The sequence below is a fragment of the Arachis stenosperma genome, chromosome 6 (genome assembly GCF_014773155.1).
Source record: "Arachis stenosperma cultivar V10309 chromosome 6, arast.V10309.gnm1.PFL2, whole genome shotgun sequence".
Lineage (NCBI taxonomy): Eukaryota > Viridiplantae > Streptophyta > Magnoliopsida > Fabales > Fabaceae > Arachis > Arachis stenosperma.
The window spans coordinates 142,507,337-142,525,119 of NC_080382.1; the positions used below are offsets into that span (position 1 = coordinate 142,507,337).

A 17,783-nucleotide genomic window follows, 5' to 3' on the forward strand; every position below is an offset into this window, starting at 1 on the left:
TATTAAGTTGTTATTATGTGTATTAATGAAGATAAAAATTTATAAATTTATTTATTTCTTAATTTTATTTAATCTAAAGTAGATATAAAAATTTATATTTAAATCACTATTTTTTCGTATAATTTTAATGACTAAAAAATTTTTTATTTCTAATAATTTTATATTCAATTTTTTAAATTATCTTTAGTCTTGTTATTTTTTTAGAATTTTTAATTTTTGTTTTTATTATTCTTTTTTCTTACCATTATCTATCTACATATTTATCATTGGCTCACCACCACTTTTATATTGGCTTGTTCTCTCTTCTTTCCTCTATTTTTTATTTTTCTTCTACCTTCTTTTCAATCTCATTTAGTTAGTAATTATTACACTTAAAAAGTGAATATTACTTTAAAAATAATAATAATAATAATAAATCTTGTAACACTTGTGTGAATCATTTACACTCCTATAAATATAACAAAGGAGTAAATTTAACTTTTTCTGGTATGAATATTTTTTTTTATCTAATAACACAAAGTTATATATTTATATTTATGATAAAAGTTAAATGATATTAATACTTTTTGTTTAACAAAATTAAAATATAACACAAAAATAAAGATAAAAACTGAATAAAGTAAATAGCTCTAAAAAAAGATAATGTCAAATTTTATGCCATGATGTATGAGAATAATGATTTATTTTATTATATTTATCTTTATACCAAATAACAAAAAATTAAATTTTATATTCATTTTTTATTACTTATTTTACTTATCTATAGTCGTTTAAATTAGACTTTATACTTATTGAGTTATGTTTCCTCCCAACAAAAAAAATACTTATGAAGTCATTTTCATTTTTTCTATAAGAGTACATCAATTATATCGTAATTTTAATAATTAATTTAAATTTTAAAAAATTAAATAAATTTATATGTATTTTGATTACATTCAAAAGTGAATTATATATGTACTCCTATAGTTAAGAAATAGACTTAACTTACTCTATAATAAGTAAGTTTTTCAATCATTTAATTTATAAAAAAATACCATCTTTTTATTTATCCTAAAAATAAAAAATAAAAAAATTAATATTCATACTTTTGATTAACAGAATTAAAATAAAATATTAAAATAAACTTTGAATAAAAATACAAAATTTTGAATTCCAAAATATAAAATAGTTAAAATATAAAAAAATTATTTAAATATAATTTTTTAAAGGCACTCCATAAACTTAGATAAATGAATATTATATGCAAAATAAATTATGATATATTGATACAAAATTATTGTGTGTAAATTTTTTTAAAAAATACTGTACTGTTAAACTATTTTACTTTTATTATTTTAAAAATATATCTATAATAAAAAAAATTGCATGAATAATTTACATACAATAAAAAATTGTTGCAATAAAAAAATGTGTGAAAATTTTTTTATCCAATTTAACTACCGGATGTACAAAATTTTTTTAATAATAAAAATCTTTCATTAAGAATAATATTAAAATTTAAATTTGGATACTAATCCATATTATATATTGCATAGGTATTTAGAATATATTAAATTTGAAGAGAAAAATTATTCAGTGTACATTTTTTTAAAATTAATCTTATTGAATTATTTTACTTTTATTTCTTAAAAATATATCCTAATAAAAAAATCTGTAACAATAATTTACATCCAATAGGAGTATTTTAATGAGGTTAAGATGAAAAAATGGGTATAAATTTTTTTATTTAACGTAATTGACAAAAGAATTTTTTTAATAATAAACCTCTATTTAGAAGTAATATTGGAACTTAAATTTAGATACCAATTATTATTATATATTGTATAGGTACAAGAGTACATTAAAATAGTATGATAATAATTTGAAGAAAAAAATTATTATTTGTACATTTGTATATTTATTTAAAAAAATTACTTTATTTAAATTAATTTGGAAGTGTGATCCATTTTATAATTTTAAGACCGAGAGTGAGTAATTTTTTTTTAATTTCTTTCACAATTAAGAGCTAAGCAGTTACATCATTCCAATGGAATACGTGACTGAATATGTAATTTAGATTATAAAAATAGGGATAAAATATAAAAAAATATTAGATACTAAACTCTCCGTATTCGCATTATATATTGTTATTAAAAAAATTATTTTGTTTAAATCATTTTACAAATGTGATCTATTTTATAATCTTAAAACTGAGAGTAAGCAGTATTTTTTTAATTTCTTTTATAGTTAAGAGTTAAGCAATACATCATTTTAATGCAGTACATGATTGAATATGTAATTTAGATTATAAAAATAAGGGTAAAATAGAAAAAAATATTGGATACTAAATCTTCCGTATTTGAATTATATATTGTTATAGATATTGTTATAGATTATCAAAATATATAAACATGTCATTCAATATAGTTATCAAAAAAGATAATATCAAAAAATGATAATATAACTAATATGTATTCTTATAGTTATTTATTAATATTATCTTTTTTTATTCGCTAGCTTTTATCTTTATTAACATCCAAGATAATATTATCTTTTAAACATTTTTTTGGTTAAATATCTTAGCTAGAATCTATTCAGATATATAAACATACTCGTGGAAAATTGAAAGCAAAGTAGTGAACATGAGAAGGTTAATCTCTTCTTCAGCGCAAGAGATTGTAGGAAACCATGACTTACTCACTCAAATTCTTATTCGCCTGCCTCATAGAGATCTCATAACCTTTAAACTTGTCTCCAAGCAGTGGCGCTATCTCATCTCCGCCCTCGACTTCCGCCGCTGCCATGCCACCGTAAAAAGAAGAGTCTCCGGTTTGTTCCTATATCACTTCACCAATCCTATAAATTACGGATTCAAATTCTTCTCCTTCGACACCTCATCTTCATCTTCCTGCCTCCCCGAAATCTCCGATATACATTCTTGGCAGATATTACAATCTTGTAATGGCTTGATGCTTGTTCGCAAATCGAAAGACATGTTTATCTATAATCCTACCACTGGAGACAGAAAAATCTTGCCCTCACCCTTTCCATCGTTTCATGAAACACGTTTCGCGCATTACTCTTTGGCTTTTGATCCCTTGCGATTTTTTGGTTATAAGTTGATCTACATTCTCCATGGCGGATATTCAAAGGAAGACTGCTACCAAATCATGATTTATTCTTCGGAATCCGGAGTCTGGAATCTGTGCGGATTTTCCTTCTGGACTCCCTTGGAGATGATGGATTTTGAACATGGAACCTATTTCAAAGATTCAGTTTATTGGATTGGCAACAGAAGTAAAATGATGCTGCGTTTTGATCTGAAGGAAGAGTGCGTGAAGGATGACATGCCTCCCTTGCCGGCAGAGCCTCATCATTATTATGAATACTGTCTTGCTTCTGCATGCGGTTATATGAATTTGGTTGGATTTGGTGACTCTGAGTTGTGTGTAAGCGTCTTCCGATTCAAGGAAGATTACTCATCAAGGTGGGTACTCATGCACAATGTTGAACTTCAATTTACACCTTTAGTTATTCGTGAAAACGGAAGTATACGGCGCGCATACAGTATAATCTATCTTATTGAAGATGATGAAGATGAAATGGCTTTGTTGGTGCAGACACAGGACAAAGTTAGTGCTCTGCGGTTAAAAGATAATACCTATCACCATATGTTTGACTTACCAAAAGTAAGATCAACATATTTGCATTATTCTTTCCCACGGAGAGTTATGGGGTGGTACAGAGCCTTTGAGTACATTGAGAGCTTAGCTTGTGTTTAGATTTTAGACATTTCTCATAATTTATTTTCTGGTAATCATACTTTAATCTAAATTTAGACATAGATCTTTGATTTCATGATATGGAATACTTGATATTTAATAACTTGTAATTTTATGATATATTTATATCGTACTGCAATTTTTTTATTTTCATCAAAAGACAACAACTCTACAGTTATTATAAAATTTTGTGGAATCTTTCGTGACATAAACCAAATATATGAACACTCAGATTGATACGATAGATACTAAAGGTCTAAAGGTATAATTTTCAAGCAAGCTTTTATTTTGGTAAAATTTTAGACATAGTCAACTTCACGTAAAATTAATAACTAAGAATCGTTAAATAATTTGAATAATTTAACTAAATTTTTATTTAATATTTTTTAGTTATCAAAAATTGACTACACCTAAATTTCCATCTTTTATCTTTCTTATATTGGTTTTGGAGGTATTTCTTAATCATATATAAGAATTTATACCATAATAGATATAGAAATAAAGAAAAAATTTAAATCTAAAACTATATTTGTGAAGATATGTTTTAGAAGTATACGATTTGGGTATAAGTGGCAATAATAATAATACTTAACAAAATGCAAAGTGAGTGATCTCAAAAGTCTACCAGGTAAATAACAATAACAAAGGAAAAGACAATTTTGTCCTCAACAAAGTATGGATGTTTTGATTTAGCTTGTTACATAATCAAGAGTTTTCATTATCACTAATCATTAATCATCATGAAAAGGGCGAAAGCCTTCTCCTGCTCACTCTTAAACTACTTCCTCCTAATTACATAATACATAATAAGTCCAAACAAGCCACTCTGAATACAAAATCACTAGTCATTAGTTAATTTGAGGAAATAGAAAGTAAAATTTTCTCAAGCAATGCATACATAAAATAAAATGTATAAATATACAAAATAAGCAGCTTGTATCAGTTAGCAACTATCTGTATCTGCATTCAACCAGCATTGTTACTGATACAATCTGAAATTGAATGCAGCCACATACAAATATATGCTTCTGTAAATGTAACAGCCTCTAGGTACAAAAGGAAGTGGAACAAAATCCTGCACAATGTAAATTAATATGCATTTAATATATTATTAGGAAAACTATTGGTAATTAATCATTTTTAGTCAACAAAATAGTTAATAATTCATAATAAAAAAATAAAATTAAAAATAATAAAATCATTCAAAACTCAAATAAAAAAATTTAGATTCAGTGTTTATAATTTAAAATTTATGATTTAGAATTTAATGTTCAGAATTTTGAGTTTAGAGATTAGCGTTTAGAACTTAATATTTAATTAGAATTTAGAATTTAAGGTGTCTGATATAGTGGAAGGTAGTTGCCGGCGACAACAATAATGGTTGCCGGCAATCGACTGTGGTGGGTGGTTACCGGTGGATAAAGATAGATGGTTTGTGGTGGTAGATGAAATTAAGGTATTAGGAGAGAAAAAAAAAAGGAAAAAGAATAAAAGGATAAAGGATAATCCTATAAATGGATGGGTATTGAGTTTTTAAAATTACTAAAAGAGATGTTGATTTTTTTTTTAATTAGCTAATTAGGCTGAGAATAACAATAGATATTTATGGGGCCGGAGATTCTCTTTCCACTCTCCATCCCCATTTAGGAAATTGGAGGTGGTCACCAGTGACGACAATGGTGTGATCGGCAATGGCCAACTATGATAGCTGACGGTAATCACTGATGACTGATAATGGAGGTGGGTGGTTTGCAGTAATAGATAAAATTAAGGAATTAAAAAAAAATAAAAGGATAATCTTTAGAAGATTATAAATGGATTTTCAGTTTTTTAAATTATTAATAGAAATCGATGTTGGCTATTTTCTAACTGATTAGCTAGTTAGACTCATTTTAATGATATTATTTTATAAAATGAAGTTTAAGTCAGAGTTAAATTGAGTTAACCTCCAGTCTCCTCTTTTTTCTTTTTTCTTTTTGAAAAAATGTATGGACAAAAGTACACATAAATTTTTATATGTTGGATAAATATATACTTTAATTTTTTTTAATGAATCATATATGTATATATCAATATCAAGTTGCGTACGTTATCATTGGTCTGGATAATTTTTTAGCGATAGTGACGATTAGGTGACACTTTATTGAGTGATATAACCCTTTTGATGACACAATAAAAAATAAAGGTAAAATTATTGAATATGTTAAATTAAAAAAAAAACAAGTTTTACAAATTATACATCTCTTTATTTTTTTTTTCTCAAAAGTTACTTTGAATAGTAAAACTCTAATAAAGAGTGAATAATGAGAGTAAATTACTAAAGTCTTCGCGTTCGAGTTTGTTGTGATTCGTGATTTTCGTTCTATTCTAAAGGCAAATTTGATAGGTGAGAAGGGTAAAAATCCACACGTAGGGTAGTAGGCAAACGAGAAAGGTCCAACAGCAAATGCGATCAAACGCAATGCTTCCTCCCCTTTTCACATAAGATGCATAGCATTTATCCTCATAAACAGAACAAAAAGTTACATACCTTCCATAACCGACAACAAAAAAATAATCTCTCAGGGTTCCACTCTGTTGCAGACTCAATCATCACTGCGTCAAGTCTATGCAGACACTTGTCATTGTTGTAGTCGAGCAGAAGAGGAGCCACCATAACCACTCGCACAAGCATTGAGTATGTTCTTCTTTTGTTGAGATTGTGATATTTTGATCGTACAGTTTACAAATTCTTATTACGATAGATGCGAAGAAGGTTTTGGGTGGGAATTTTTTTTTATCTCACAGAACGAAGATTAAAAAGAAAGAGAAGGAAAGATTTTTTATTCACCCTCTACTAGGGATCTATTCGAAGTAAATTTTAGAGAAAAAAATAAGATAACGAAGATTTCAAATTACTTGTAAATCTTTTTTTATTTAAATTTAACGAATTCAATAATTTATCATTTATGGCCATGTCACACAATACACAGAGCCACCTGGTATTATCACTAAAAAAATTACTTAAATGACAGAAGGATAGAAATGACAATAAAATTTAATATTGGTATATACAGATGACTTATTAAAAAAATAAAATATACATCTATCTACCATATAAAAATCTATGTGTACTTTTATATTCTTCTTTTTTTTTCTTTGTCTTTTTGCCATCTGCCGATTAATATAAATCCAAACATCTCTTCATGTAGAGTTAGTTTTAATAGTGAAGTTACAGAAGTTACACCTAATTACATAATACATAGTGACTTAAGTCCAAATAAGTCTTATCAGTTAATTATATCTATCCTAAAAATTAGTCACTAAATTAGTTATTATATATTTATATATAATATATTATTTGACTTATTTTTAAAATATATTTATATTTTAATATATATGTTATATAAATAATTTAGTGATTATTTTTTAATACATTTAAGTAGTGTTTATTTTAAATTATTGAGACTGACACTGAAACTAAAATTTCAGTTACGACACAAAATTTTTTAATAATTTTTTGTTAATTTTAAAATAAGAGAATTTATTATTTTCTACGTCAGATATCCTAAACAATGATAAAGAGTGTCACATCGAGTTAATACTCAAAATAGTCCCTGAAATTTGACCCCATCTCAATATAGCCTTCAATGTTTTAATTGACTCTAATTGTACCCTAAAATTTTGACCCGTGCCTCAATTTGACTCTTTCGTGGTTTTTCGTCACCGAAAAGCTAATCTGGCAATTTTAAATGACACTTGGCACTGTAAGGTTAGATGACATGGCCAAATATTTCAAGGGTTCAAATTAACTCCTCACAATGTATGAAATAAAACCTAGCGCAGCCCTAATTCCCCTAAATCGTAGAAGTTGTTCCAAGAGTTGGGAATTGAAGGATATTGGGGAGCAGTAGCCAATGCTCAAGTAGTTGCCAATGCTCAAGTAGTTCTAGCAGAATTCGTTCGCATGGTGGCTGGATGAAAAACGCACACCGTGACAGAAGTGGAAAGGTTTCGCATTGGTGCTTGAAGGTTAAATTAAGTCGGGATCAAATTTGAGGGACTATTTTAAGTATTAACTCTACTATTTTATTGGTTATGTATACACTAAAATTTAACGGAAACATAACTCATCTAATGGCAGATTAGTTTTATCCATTGTTAGTCATCTTTGATGTGTATATTAAAATTTCAATTCTATCGTGTATTTTTGTTATCCTAAAATTTTGTATTAGTACTTTTGTCCATTTATTCTAAAAGATAGTAATTTGTATCATATCAATTTGAATTTATTTTTTTAATATAATTCAATCAAGTTAATACAATCCAAATAAGTAAATAATTACTTTATTTTATTTATATAAACGAAAAATCCTATGATGAGATATGATTCGGATTTTTTTTATTTTATGATATAGGTAATTTATAGTATTTTTATTGATTTATATTACATTATTTATCTCGTTTACCGTATAATTGAAATAAGTTTGTGTATATATGTTTAAAAATACTATAAATTAATGCAATATAAATCAATAAAAATACTACAAATTACTTATATCTATGAATAAAATATTTAATTTATTTATTAAAAAATCCGATATGAATGTATGTTTTAAAAATTTGTAAATGTTTGGAATAAAAAATCCCTTTAAAATTGGGGAGAATTTTAAAAATCCAAAGTGTATTTTTTAAATTTTGAATTTGAAATTAATGGTCGGATGAACCATGAATATCTTAGCTAGAATCTACTGAGATATATATATATATATAAACATACTCGTGGAAAATTGAAAGCAAAAGTAGTGAAGAATCACCATGGGAGGGTTAATCTCTTCTTCAGCACAAGCGATCGAAGGAAACGATGACTTACTCACCCAAATTCTTGTTCGCCTGCCTCACAAAGATGCCATAACCTTCAAACTTGTCTCCAAGCGGTGGCGCTCTCTCATCTCCTCCCCCTACTTCCGATGCTGCCATGCCACCGTAAAAAGAAGAGTCTCCGGTTTGTTCCTATATCACATCACTAATCCTGTAAATTACGGATTTAAATTCTTCTCCTTCGACACCTCATCTTCATCTTCCTGCTTCCCCGAAATTCCCGATCTACTTTCTTGGCAGATATTACAATCTTGCAATGGCTTGATGCTTGTCCACAAATCGAAAGAGATGTTTATCTATAACCCTACCACTGCAGACAAAAAAACCTTGCCCTGGCCCTTTCCATGGCTTCTTGGATCACTTTTCGTGTATTACGCTCTGGCTTTTGATCCCTTGCGATTTTTTGGTTATAAACTGATCTACATTTTCGGTGTCGAATTTTCAAAGGAAGTCCGCTACCAAATCATGATTTACTCCTCGGAATCCGGTGTCTGGAATCTGTGCGGATCTTCTTTCTCGACTCCCTTCGAGAGGATGGATTTTGCACATGGAATCTATTTCAAGGACTCAGTTTATTGGATTGGCAGCAGAAGTAAAATGACATTGCGTTTTGATTTGAAGGAAGAGTGCGTGAAAGATGACATGCCTCCGTTGCCGGCGGAGCCTCATCATTATTATAAATACGTTCTTGCGCCTGCATGCGGTTACATGAATTTGGTTGGATTTGGTGACTCTGAATTGTGTGTAAGCGTCTTCCGATTGAAGGAAGATTATTCATCAAGGTGGGTACTCATGCACAACGTTGAACTTCAATTTACACCTTTAGTTATTAGTAAAAATGGAAGTATACGGCGCCCATGCAGTATAATCTATCTCATTGAAGATGATGAAGATGAGATGGCTTTGTTAGTGCAGACACAGGACAAAGTTAGTGCTCTGCGGTTAAAAGATAATACCTATCACCATGTGTTTGACTTACCAAAAGTGAGATCAACAGATTTGCATTATTCTTTCCCAATCGCCGTGGAGTGGCACAGAGCCTTTGAGTACATTGAGACCTTAGCTTCTGTTTAGACTTTAATTTTGATGTTCTAAATTTTAAATTTTATTTTAGAAGAGTAAAGTGTGATCTTTTATCATTTATTTGAAATATAAGATTAAGAAAAAGCATTCAAAGATAAAACATCATATTTTATTCTCTCAAATAAAAATTTAAAATTTAGAAGATTCAAATTTTAAACATAAATTTTTTATTTCATGATATGAAATACTTGATATTTAGTAACTTTTAATTTTATGATTTATTTATATTGTGCTGCAATTTTTTTATTTTCATCAAAAGACAACAGCTCTCTATGGTTATTATAAAATTTTGTGGAATCTTCGTGACATAAACCAAATATATAAACAGTCAGATTGATATGATAGCTACTAAAAGTCTAAAGGTAATTTTCAAGCAAGCTTTTAGTTATCACTGCACCTGAATTTTCTCTTTTTGTCTTTCTTATATTGGTTTTGGAAGTATTTCTTAATCATATCTAAGAATTTATACCATAGTAGATATAGAAATAAAGAAAAAAAAAATAAATCTGAAACTATATTTGTGAAGATATGTTTTAGAAGTATACGACTTGGGTATAAGTGGCAATAATAATAATGCAAAATATTAATATTTTAAATTTAACATTTTTTAATCAACCGAGTGATCTCAAAAGTCTACCAAGTAATAACAATAACAAAGGGAAAGACAATTTTGCCCTCAACAAGGTATAGATGTTTTGATTTAGCTTGTTACTTAATCAAGAGTTTTCATTATCACTAATCATTAACATCGTGAAAAGGGCGAAAACCTTCTCCTATTCACTCTTAAAATACTTCCTCCTAATTACATAATACATAATAAGTCCAAACAAGTCTTACCAGTTAATAATACTATCTATTATGGCCTCTCTGAGTTTGAACTTAAAAGACCATTTTGCCCTTTTTTCTCCAAATAATGCTAACCAGGGTATGATGAATTTCCATAATATACCCTAAAGTTGGTGTCTCCAATTTTACTAGCACCAAAAGTGGGACAAAAAAAAAATAGTCAAATTTGTTAGCAGCAGCGTCCTCATATCACGAGTATTTCTTTTCAACATTATCACATTGCTCCATTACTTTGGAAACTCCATGAAACCCAAGTAATGCTTCCACAGTTCCACTATCCCAAAGCATCATTATTGCCTGAAAACAAATGAGTTTTCTCTCACTGAATTCTCTTGAAACTGGTAGCATCTCATAAACTTTAACTGCATTTTAGTTTCATCCTCAATCCATTCTTTGCGTTTCCTTGTTCCATCAGTGTTGGGTGTGCTCATTATATTATCATCGTCAGCAAAACATACATCCAAACTATCAACCATCTCTATATCACCATCTGGTTTTTCAGGCTCTATCACTCCATTAATGGAATTTGCAGGGAGATTCCTATCCAGGTTGTTAAAGAAATGTTTTATCACTGGGAGCATACACTCAGATCTTGAAGTAAAAAAGTTAGCTTTAGCACGATGATTGGCACCCCCAAATACCGCCAATCCTTGATCCTGAACATCTAGAAGCCACTCTGAATACATAATCACTAGTCATTAGTTAATGTGAGGAAATAGAAAGTAAAATTTCTCAAGCAATGCATACATAAAATAAAATGTATAAATATACAAAATAAGCAGCTTGTGTCAGTTAGCAACTATCTGTATCTGCATTCAACCAGCATTGTTACTGATACAATCTGAAATTGAGTGCAGCCACGAACATATATAAGCTTCTGTAAATGTAACAGTCTCTAGGTACAAAAGGAAGTGGAACAAAATCCTGCAAGAGGTTTCAAGAGGAACTCACTTATAAGGGCTATGGGGGTGGAAACATTTGGTCTGCTGATCTTTCTAGTTATGCCAAATTGATTAATAACCCAGTTGATCAACTGAACGGGTATGCAGGATTTGGAGAAGCCATTTACATAAGACATAGCCTTGCCATGATCGCCCTTTTCCCTGTGACCAACCAGATTATGAGACTAAACCAGGAAAAACATTCTAGGAACCTCTTCATCCATAACAAGCACAAAGGACTTTTCCCATACCTAGCAGAATGTATAGCTAAGTCAGCAACAAACAACCAGGTTATAGCAACATCTTTCAAGTTCTTGGCATGTAGTGAAACTCCTGCTTGAGGATTGATGAATGAATACTCTATCATCATCACAGAATTGAACAGGACATCTTTTAGAAGAACTGAATTTTCCAAACCCTATATAGTAAAACAAGCAATTAGTCTTTGACTTTAACAATAAATATTAGAAACAAGTAATACAACATATACTTGATGAGGGGAATGGGAATGAGTCATTCAATAAAACAAAGGAGTTGATATTACCAATAGAAGATATTACCAGCATTGGGCTCAATGCCCTTGAATGGCAATCGAATAATTAATGCAGCTAACCTGTTAAGCCTTTTCTAAGAAAACTTACTGAAAATCACAAATAGGGAATTCATGAATAATTGGAGACATAAGACTTGCCTCCATTAAACATAAATCATATATAAGTACTTGAACGGAAAATGAAGAACTTACGATGGTTAAGCCTTTTTCTAAGACATCTTACTGATAATCACAAATAAGAAACTCTCTGAATAAATGTTGACATCAGACTTGCCAACCATAAGTCATATATATGTACTATTGTTTACACCAGATAGTTTTCGAGAAAAGGGTTTGCCTAAAAAGCCCTTAGTTTCAAAATATAATTAAGGAAAATTAAAGCAAAGAAGATGTAGTACTGACCAATAGGGAGATCACTGGCAAAACTGGCTCCAACATCATCCTGAAAAGAATATCTGATATGCACCAATGAGCAATCAGGTAGTACAAACACGAAAATTGTAATGAGATCACCCCAGAAAGTACAAGGATTCAACGAGCATCAAGCTGAATCATCCTGAAAAGAATATCTGATATGCACCAATGAGCAATCAGGTAGTACAAACACGAAAATTGTAATGAGATCACCCCAGAAAGTACAAGGATTCAACGAGCATCAAGCTGAAAAGTAAAGAACTATGGGTAGTATAGTGATTTATCTAAGAAATGGCATGTATGATCTGATCATTTTGGAACCTTGGCAGTTGGCCCATAGAAGGAGACGTCTATAAATTAGAACGGCATCAAAACCAGGAAGAACAAATGTGAGTATTCTGGTGGTTTTTTTTTTTTTGGGGGGGGGGGGGGGGGGGGGGGGGGGGTTGTTGTGGAGAATAAGTAAAGAAAAGAAAAAGATCGAACTAAAACAGAACTGCATACATCCAGGTTCAACCGCCTAAAATGCTGAAAGAACCCACACTCCAGACAACTTAGTAAATAATGAACATGAAAGTATGGTATAGGAGTCTTTGCTCACAAGTAACCATTAGGCACTAGTTCATGAAACAAATAAAAATATTGAAGAAAGGAAATGAGTGTGATTAAGTTATTGGCTAAGGAGCAATTAATACATTTTGTTTTAATTGGTTAAAAAATAAAACAATACATATTTTTAAATTTCCTTTCTTTTTTTTTTTTTGGTGATCAGTTATTTTGTATCATTATTTTTAATTGGTTAAAAATAAATAAATAGCATGAATGCATGACTATCTTTAATTTATTTTTTGATAAAAATACAAATAAAGAAACAGTTAAACTCATTTCCAACTTGAATTAAATAAATAAATGCCACTTGCGGAACGAGACTCTTTAAGTTCTTACCTAAAAGGCAGAAATTCCTAAACCCTGTTATGGTCTGAACAGCACAACCCTGAAGCTTCTTCTCCATCTCCAATCTCTCAGAACATGGTTCAAACTCCAAGCACAGTTTCAACAACAGAGCTTGGCACATGACAACTCCAGACAAGAACCCAACCTCGCAACCATTCTTCATCATCATCATCTCTTTCAGAAACCCCTCACTCACCAAAGGGAAGAACGCCCTCACACAATCATCACTCCCACTTTCCTCATCATCGACCATCCAAACCCTAATTAAATCCACAAAATCCGAGTCCAAAACCACCACTTCATCTTCATCACCACCTATTAGATAAAAATAAAAGAATAAAAATAAATCCCAAATATAAAATAATAGTGGTAAGAAACAAATCATGGCTGAAAAAAAAATGTTCATTTAATTTTGATCCCCAATAAATAATGAAATATTTTTTACATATTTATCCAAATAAAAAGCGATACAGTTAGAAGAATAAGATAAATAAACTCTTATCAGAATCAGAAGAAAGTAGTTCCTATTGTTAATTAATCACAATCTGTTATCGACGACGTTTCAAAATAAATCATCATTAAAAAGATTTTTAAAAAATCGTAATATTCTGTATTTCTTTCTTTTTTATCTGTGGCTTTTTGATTCGTGAACGAAGAAGTGATGAGTGTATCACAGTTCAATTATCTAATTATAAATATCTAAATCAACTTTTGTATGTTAGTGGCATAAATTATTCTGCATCAAACTGCCAATCATAAGATAGCACATATTGTATTTGTATCTAGCGGTTGACTTTGAAGTACTTATGAAAAAATAAACAATTTTAGGTTTTACTTTTCTTGTTATGAAATTACAGTCGGTCAGTGATTGTTGTTTTTATATCTTCATATTAAGTTTATAAATAAGAATGATTATATAATAATTTAGTCAAATTTATTAAATTATCTAATAATTTTTAAATATCAACTTTATATAAAAATAGTATAAAAAAATATCATATCATATAAACAACGAATTCAACTAGAAAATTGGCTTTTTTAATTAATAACATCAATTTTTTAAATTATTTTTTATTTTAAATTTTAAATCTTAAATTTTAAATTCTAATCTTACTAAGTTCTAAAACAAAATTAAAAAGAATAATTTTATAATAATAAATAAAATTAATTAATATTAACTAATTAAAAATTGATTTTGATACTTAGTCATAAATAATATAATAATGTACACATGCTTAGGTAAGCACATTTTGAGTTATACAATGAAAGTAGCAAAATTAATTAAGGTGCTTTTTATGGTGTGTAAATTTTAAACATAAAATTCAAAAATAAAAGAGTGAGCCCCATCTTCTTCTATTTCTACTTTTAGACAATTTAGATACAAAAATCATAGACACCAAAAAATTTCTCATTAATATACAATGCCAGTAGCAAAATAAAAACTTAAAAGTTATTTTAGTCTTTTAAAAATAATAATAATAACAATAATAATAATAATAATAATAATAATAATCAAAAGAGTTACCATTATTGAGTCCTTTAATAATGACCACAAAAGCCACCCACCTAAACCTCCTATATAACGCTAAACAAATCAATGTGTTATGAAGTATGATGGCTTAACAACACGTAACTGTAATTGACCGGCTATAACCTAATTACTTCAAAGTCACTACAAAACAATTTCTAACAAATAGTAACAAACAAATAAAAACGTAATAATCCCGATAATTTTTAAGCATAATAATCGGTGTCCAGGGCAAGAGACAAAGTTGAACAGCATTGAATTAAACTTCACAGAGAGTAAAAAAATGAATTACCATGGCCACGAAGCGCGTCACTGCAAGCAAGGCTGCAATAACCAACGATCCCTTCGATCAAACCCTGACCCTCCTCGCTCTTTACCAATCCCTTCTCGCGAACCAGCAAACGGTACAATTGAGACAGCAAAGGTGCGAGTGCAGCGATTCTTTTGGTGGAGCCGCAGGTAGAGGAGCAAGAAACCAGCAACTGAAAGAGGTCCTTGAGGTTAGTAACGGAAGGGAGCAGAGGAGGAGAAGCTCTAGAAGGTTCTAAAAGTGATGCTGTTGGTGTTCTAGAAGGTTGTAAGCGAAGGTTGTGGAATTCGAGGGCGGAGTAGAACCAGAGAAGGTGAAGGGGTGGGTTTGGGAGGGAGTGAAGGGTTCGGGAGAAGATTGAGGTGAAGTCGTTGAACTGAACGACGCCGTTTCGGTATTGGGTTAGAAAACGGGTCATGGATTCCGTTAGCATGGTGTGGTGAAGATTAAGAGGGAGGGGTTTCATGGTAGCGAAAGAGAAAGAGGAATTTTTGAAGGGTTGATTTTCAATTTCAGAGGAAAAGGGGAACCCTAGCTTTGTTATGTTAGTGTGAAATGGAGAGAGCGTGTGGGAGTGAGTGAGCAAGCGAGTGGAGGGGCGAGCTGAAAAACGAGAGGGAATATGCATTTTGTTAACGGCCGAATTTTTGAATTCGGACCCACTTTATTTTTTCTTTTTTTTTTTTAATTGTAAAATATGTATTAATTATTAAATTATGCATAAGACTTATTAATCTATCTATATATCTTCTATGATATAAATAAGATATGGACATATTTTGGTGTCCAAATTAGTTTTTTAAACTTTCATTGTATATAATTTATAAAATAAAATATTTTATTATTTATTATCTTGACTAAAATAAAATTTTTTATTATTATCTTATTTATATAAAAAAAAGGCAGGTTAATCATAACAGTAATCAGAAGTGTATATGAACCGAAAGAAATTGAATTTATCTTGAACTGGACTCGACTTTAAATATTGGTCGGACCTATTTTTTAGACTTTTATCCCATCTAAACCCAATAAAGAATTGTTTACTAATTTCTGCTGAAATTGTTTAGAAAATACTTGACTATGAAAGTAATAATAGATATTTGGTTTAGATGGAACCCTTCAAGTGTGGATAAATTCGAATTTCAGGGGAGACTGTCAAAATTTTTATAAGATTTTCAGTAAAATTGAAAAATTAAAATTATTTGAAATTAGAATTAAGATTTCTGCTTCATATATATTTATATGTTATTATTTAATTTGTTCGTTTATTTTATTATTTAGTTGATATATTAATTTTTAGTCTAAGTACTTGAATCGTGAGGTGATACTAACAGAGACCTTCAATTATACCTATACTTTGAAGACAAATAAGGAGAGATTTGCTGACGAGCGATCGACGATCCGTTATGTAAGTTTAAAGTAATCATAAATTTCAACTTTATTTCGTTTAAAATTCAATTACTTAACTATTATCCTAATCACAACTAACATGTGTGACGCAGGAGGAGTATCATCAGAAATTGAAAGCCGCAACCCAACAATCTCAGCCACCTAATGGAGCCGACGAATCTGACTTCGAGACCTCAGTTGTGGATCCCAATAGGATTTGGCGCGAGACCGCCTCTGAATCCACAAGAATCGCGGCTTCGGGTTGATCTCGTTCTTTGTCAGTGGCCTCCGCTCCTATGCGTTGGTATCTTCCTTTGCCTCTACTTCTACCACCAGCCCTGTTGATCCCCAGGAAGTAGTCGACCTAAGGGAGGAGGTGCAGAAACTAACACAGGAGCTTCAGCAAAAGCAGGAGCAGCCTGAGCAGAGGTATCGAGAGATTCTTGCATGTGATGTCATCAGCTCGAACCTGACAGAAAAACTGGAGCAACTCGATCAGTTGAGACAGGAGATGGAGGAGTATAGCCAGCTGATGCGCATTGGAGGCAACGCTGCCGCCGTTGTCTTTAGTGCACATCTGCTGGTTCCAACGGCGAGGCTGCTAGTGGGGCACTGGCGGCAGCACCTACCCTGCTGCCTCAATAAGGGGAGCACGAAGTTGATGACGACAACAATTATCAAGATTTGTAGGGGTTAGGATTTTGTGCCTTTATTGTATTCATACTATTTATTTTTAATAAAATAATTTGTTGATTTTCGATAATAATTTTGTTAACAAGAGTTTTAATTTGATTTGACTGTTAGTTGTGGTTAAATTATGTCAAAAAAAACATAAAAAATCTACTGGCGGATGAATCCGACAGTAAATTTTGGCATCATTTCAAGCGAAATGGTCAAATGGCGAGATTCGACAATCCATTGAAAACACCGACGAAAAATTTGTCGACAATTAGCGTCAGACAAAAAAAATTCGATAATAAAGAATTTTCGGCGTCGTTTATATAGTTAACTACAAGACCATAGTAATCTATTTAGCAGCGAATTTAATTGATTAATCCAATGATAATCAACGTTTTTCTTGTAGTGCACCTAATTATAAACTTTACTTATAGTCATTTTATTTCATTTTTTTTTCTATTTAAAA

At 30.3% G+C, this 17,783-nt stretch overlaps 3 protein-coding genes across 3 annotated transcripts; 2 read left to right on the plus strand and 1 right to left on the minus strand.

Moving 5' to 3' along the window:
• Positions 1–2,621: 2,621 nt before the first annotated feature.
• Positions 2,622–3,761, plus strand: LOC130934875 (F-box/kelch-repeat protein At3g06240-like). The gene has a single exon (XM_057864400.1). It carries the CDS (start codon positions 2,622–2,624, stop codon positions 3,759–3,761), a length of 1,140 nt encoding a protein of 379 aa, XP_057720383.1.
• Positions 3,762–8,558: 4,797 nt separating this feature from the next.
• Positions 8,559–9,695, plus strand: LOC130934876 (F-box protein At5g07610-like). Its single transcript, XM_057864401.1, has one exon. The coding sequence runs from the start codon at positions 8,559–8,561 to the stop codon at positions 9,693–9,695; it is 1,137 nt and encodes a 378-aa protein (XP_057720384.1).
• A 648-nt stretch (positions 9,696–10,343) lies between these two features.
• Positions 10,344–15,821, minus strand: LOC130935502 (uncharacterized). Its single transcript, XM_057865269.1, has 6 exons — positions 15,233–15,821; positions 13,404–13,727; positions 12,447–12,499; positions 11,743–11,909; positions 11,502–11,653; positions 10,344–11,226 (listed from the first exon to the last, which is right to left on the minus strand). The coding sequence occupies exons 1-6, from the start codon at positions 15,714–15,716 to the stop codon at positions 10,841–10,843; spliced, it is 1,566 nt and encodes a 521-aa protein (XP_057721252.1). The 5' UTR covers positions 15,717–15,821; the 3' UTR covers positions 10,344–10,840.
• Positions 15,822–17,783: the final 1,962 nt, after the last annotated feature.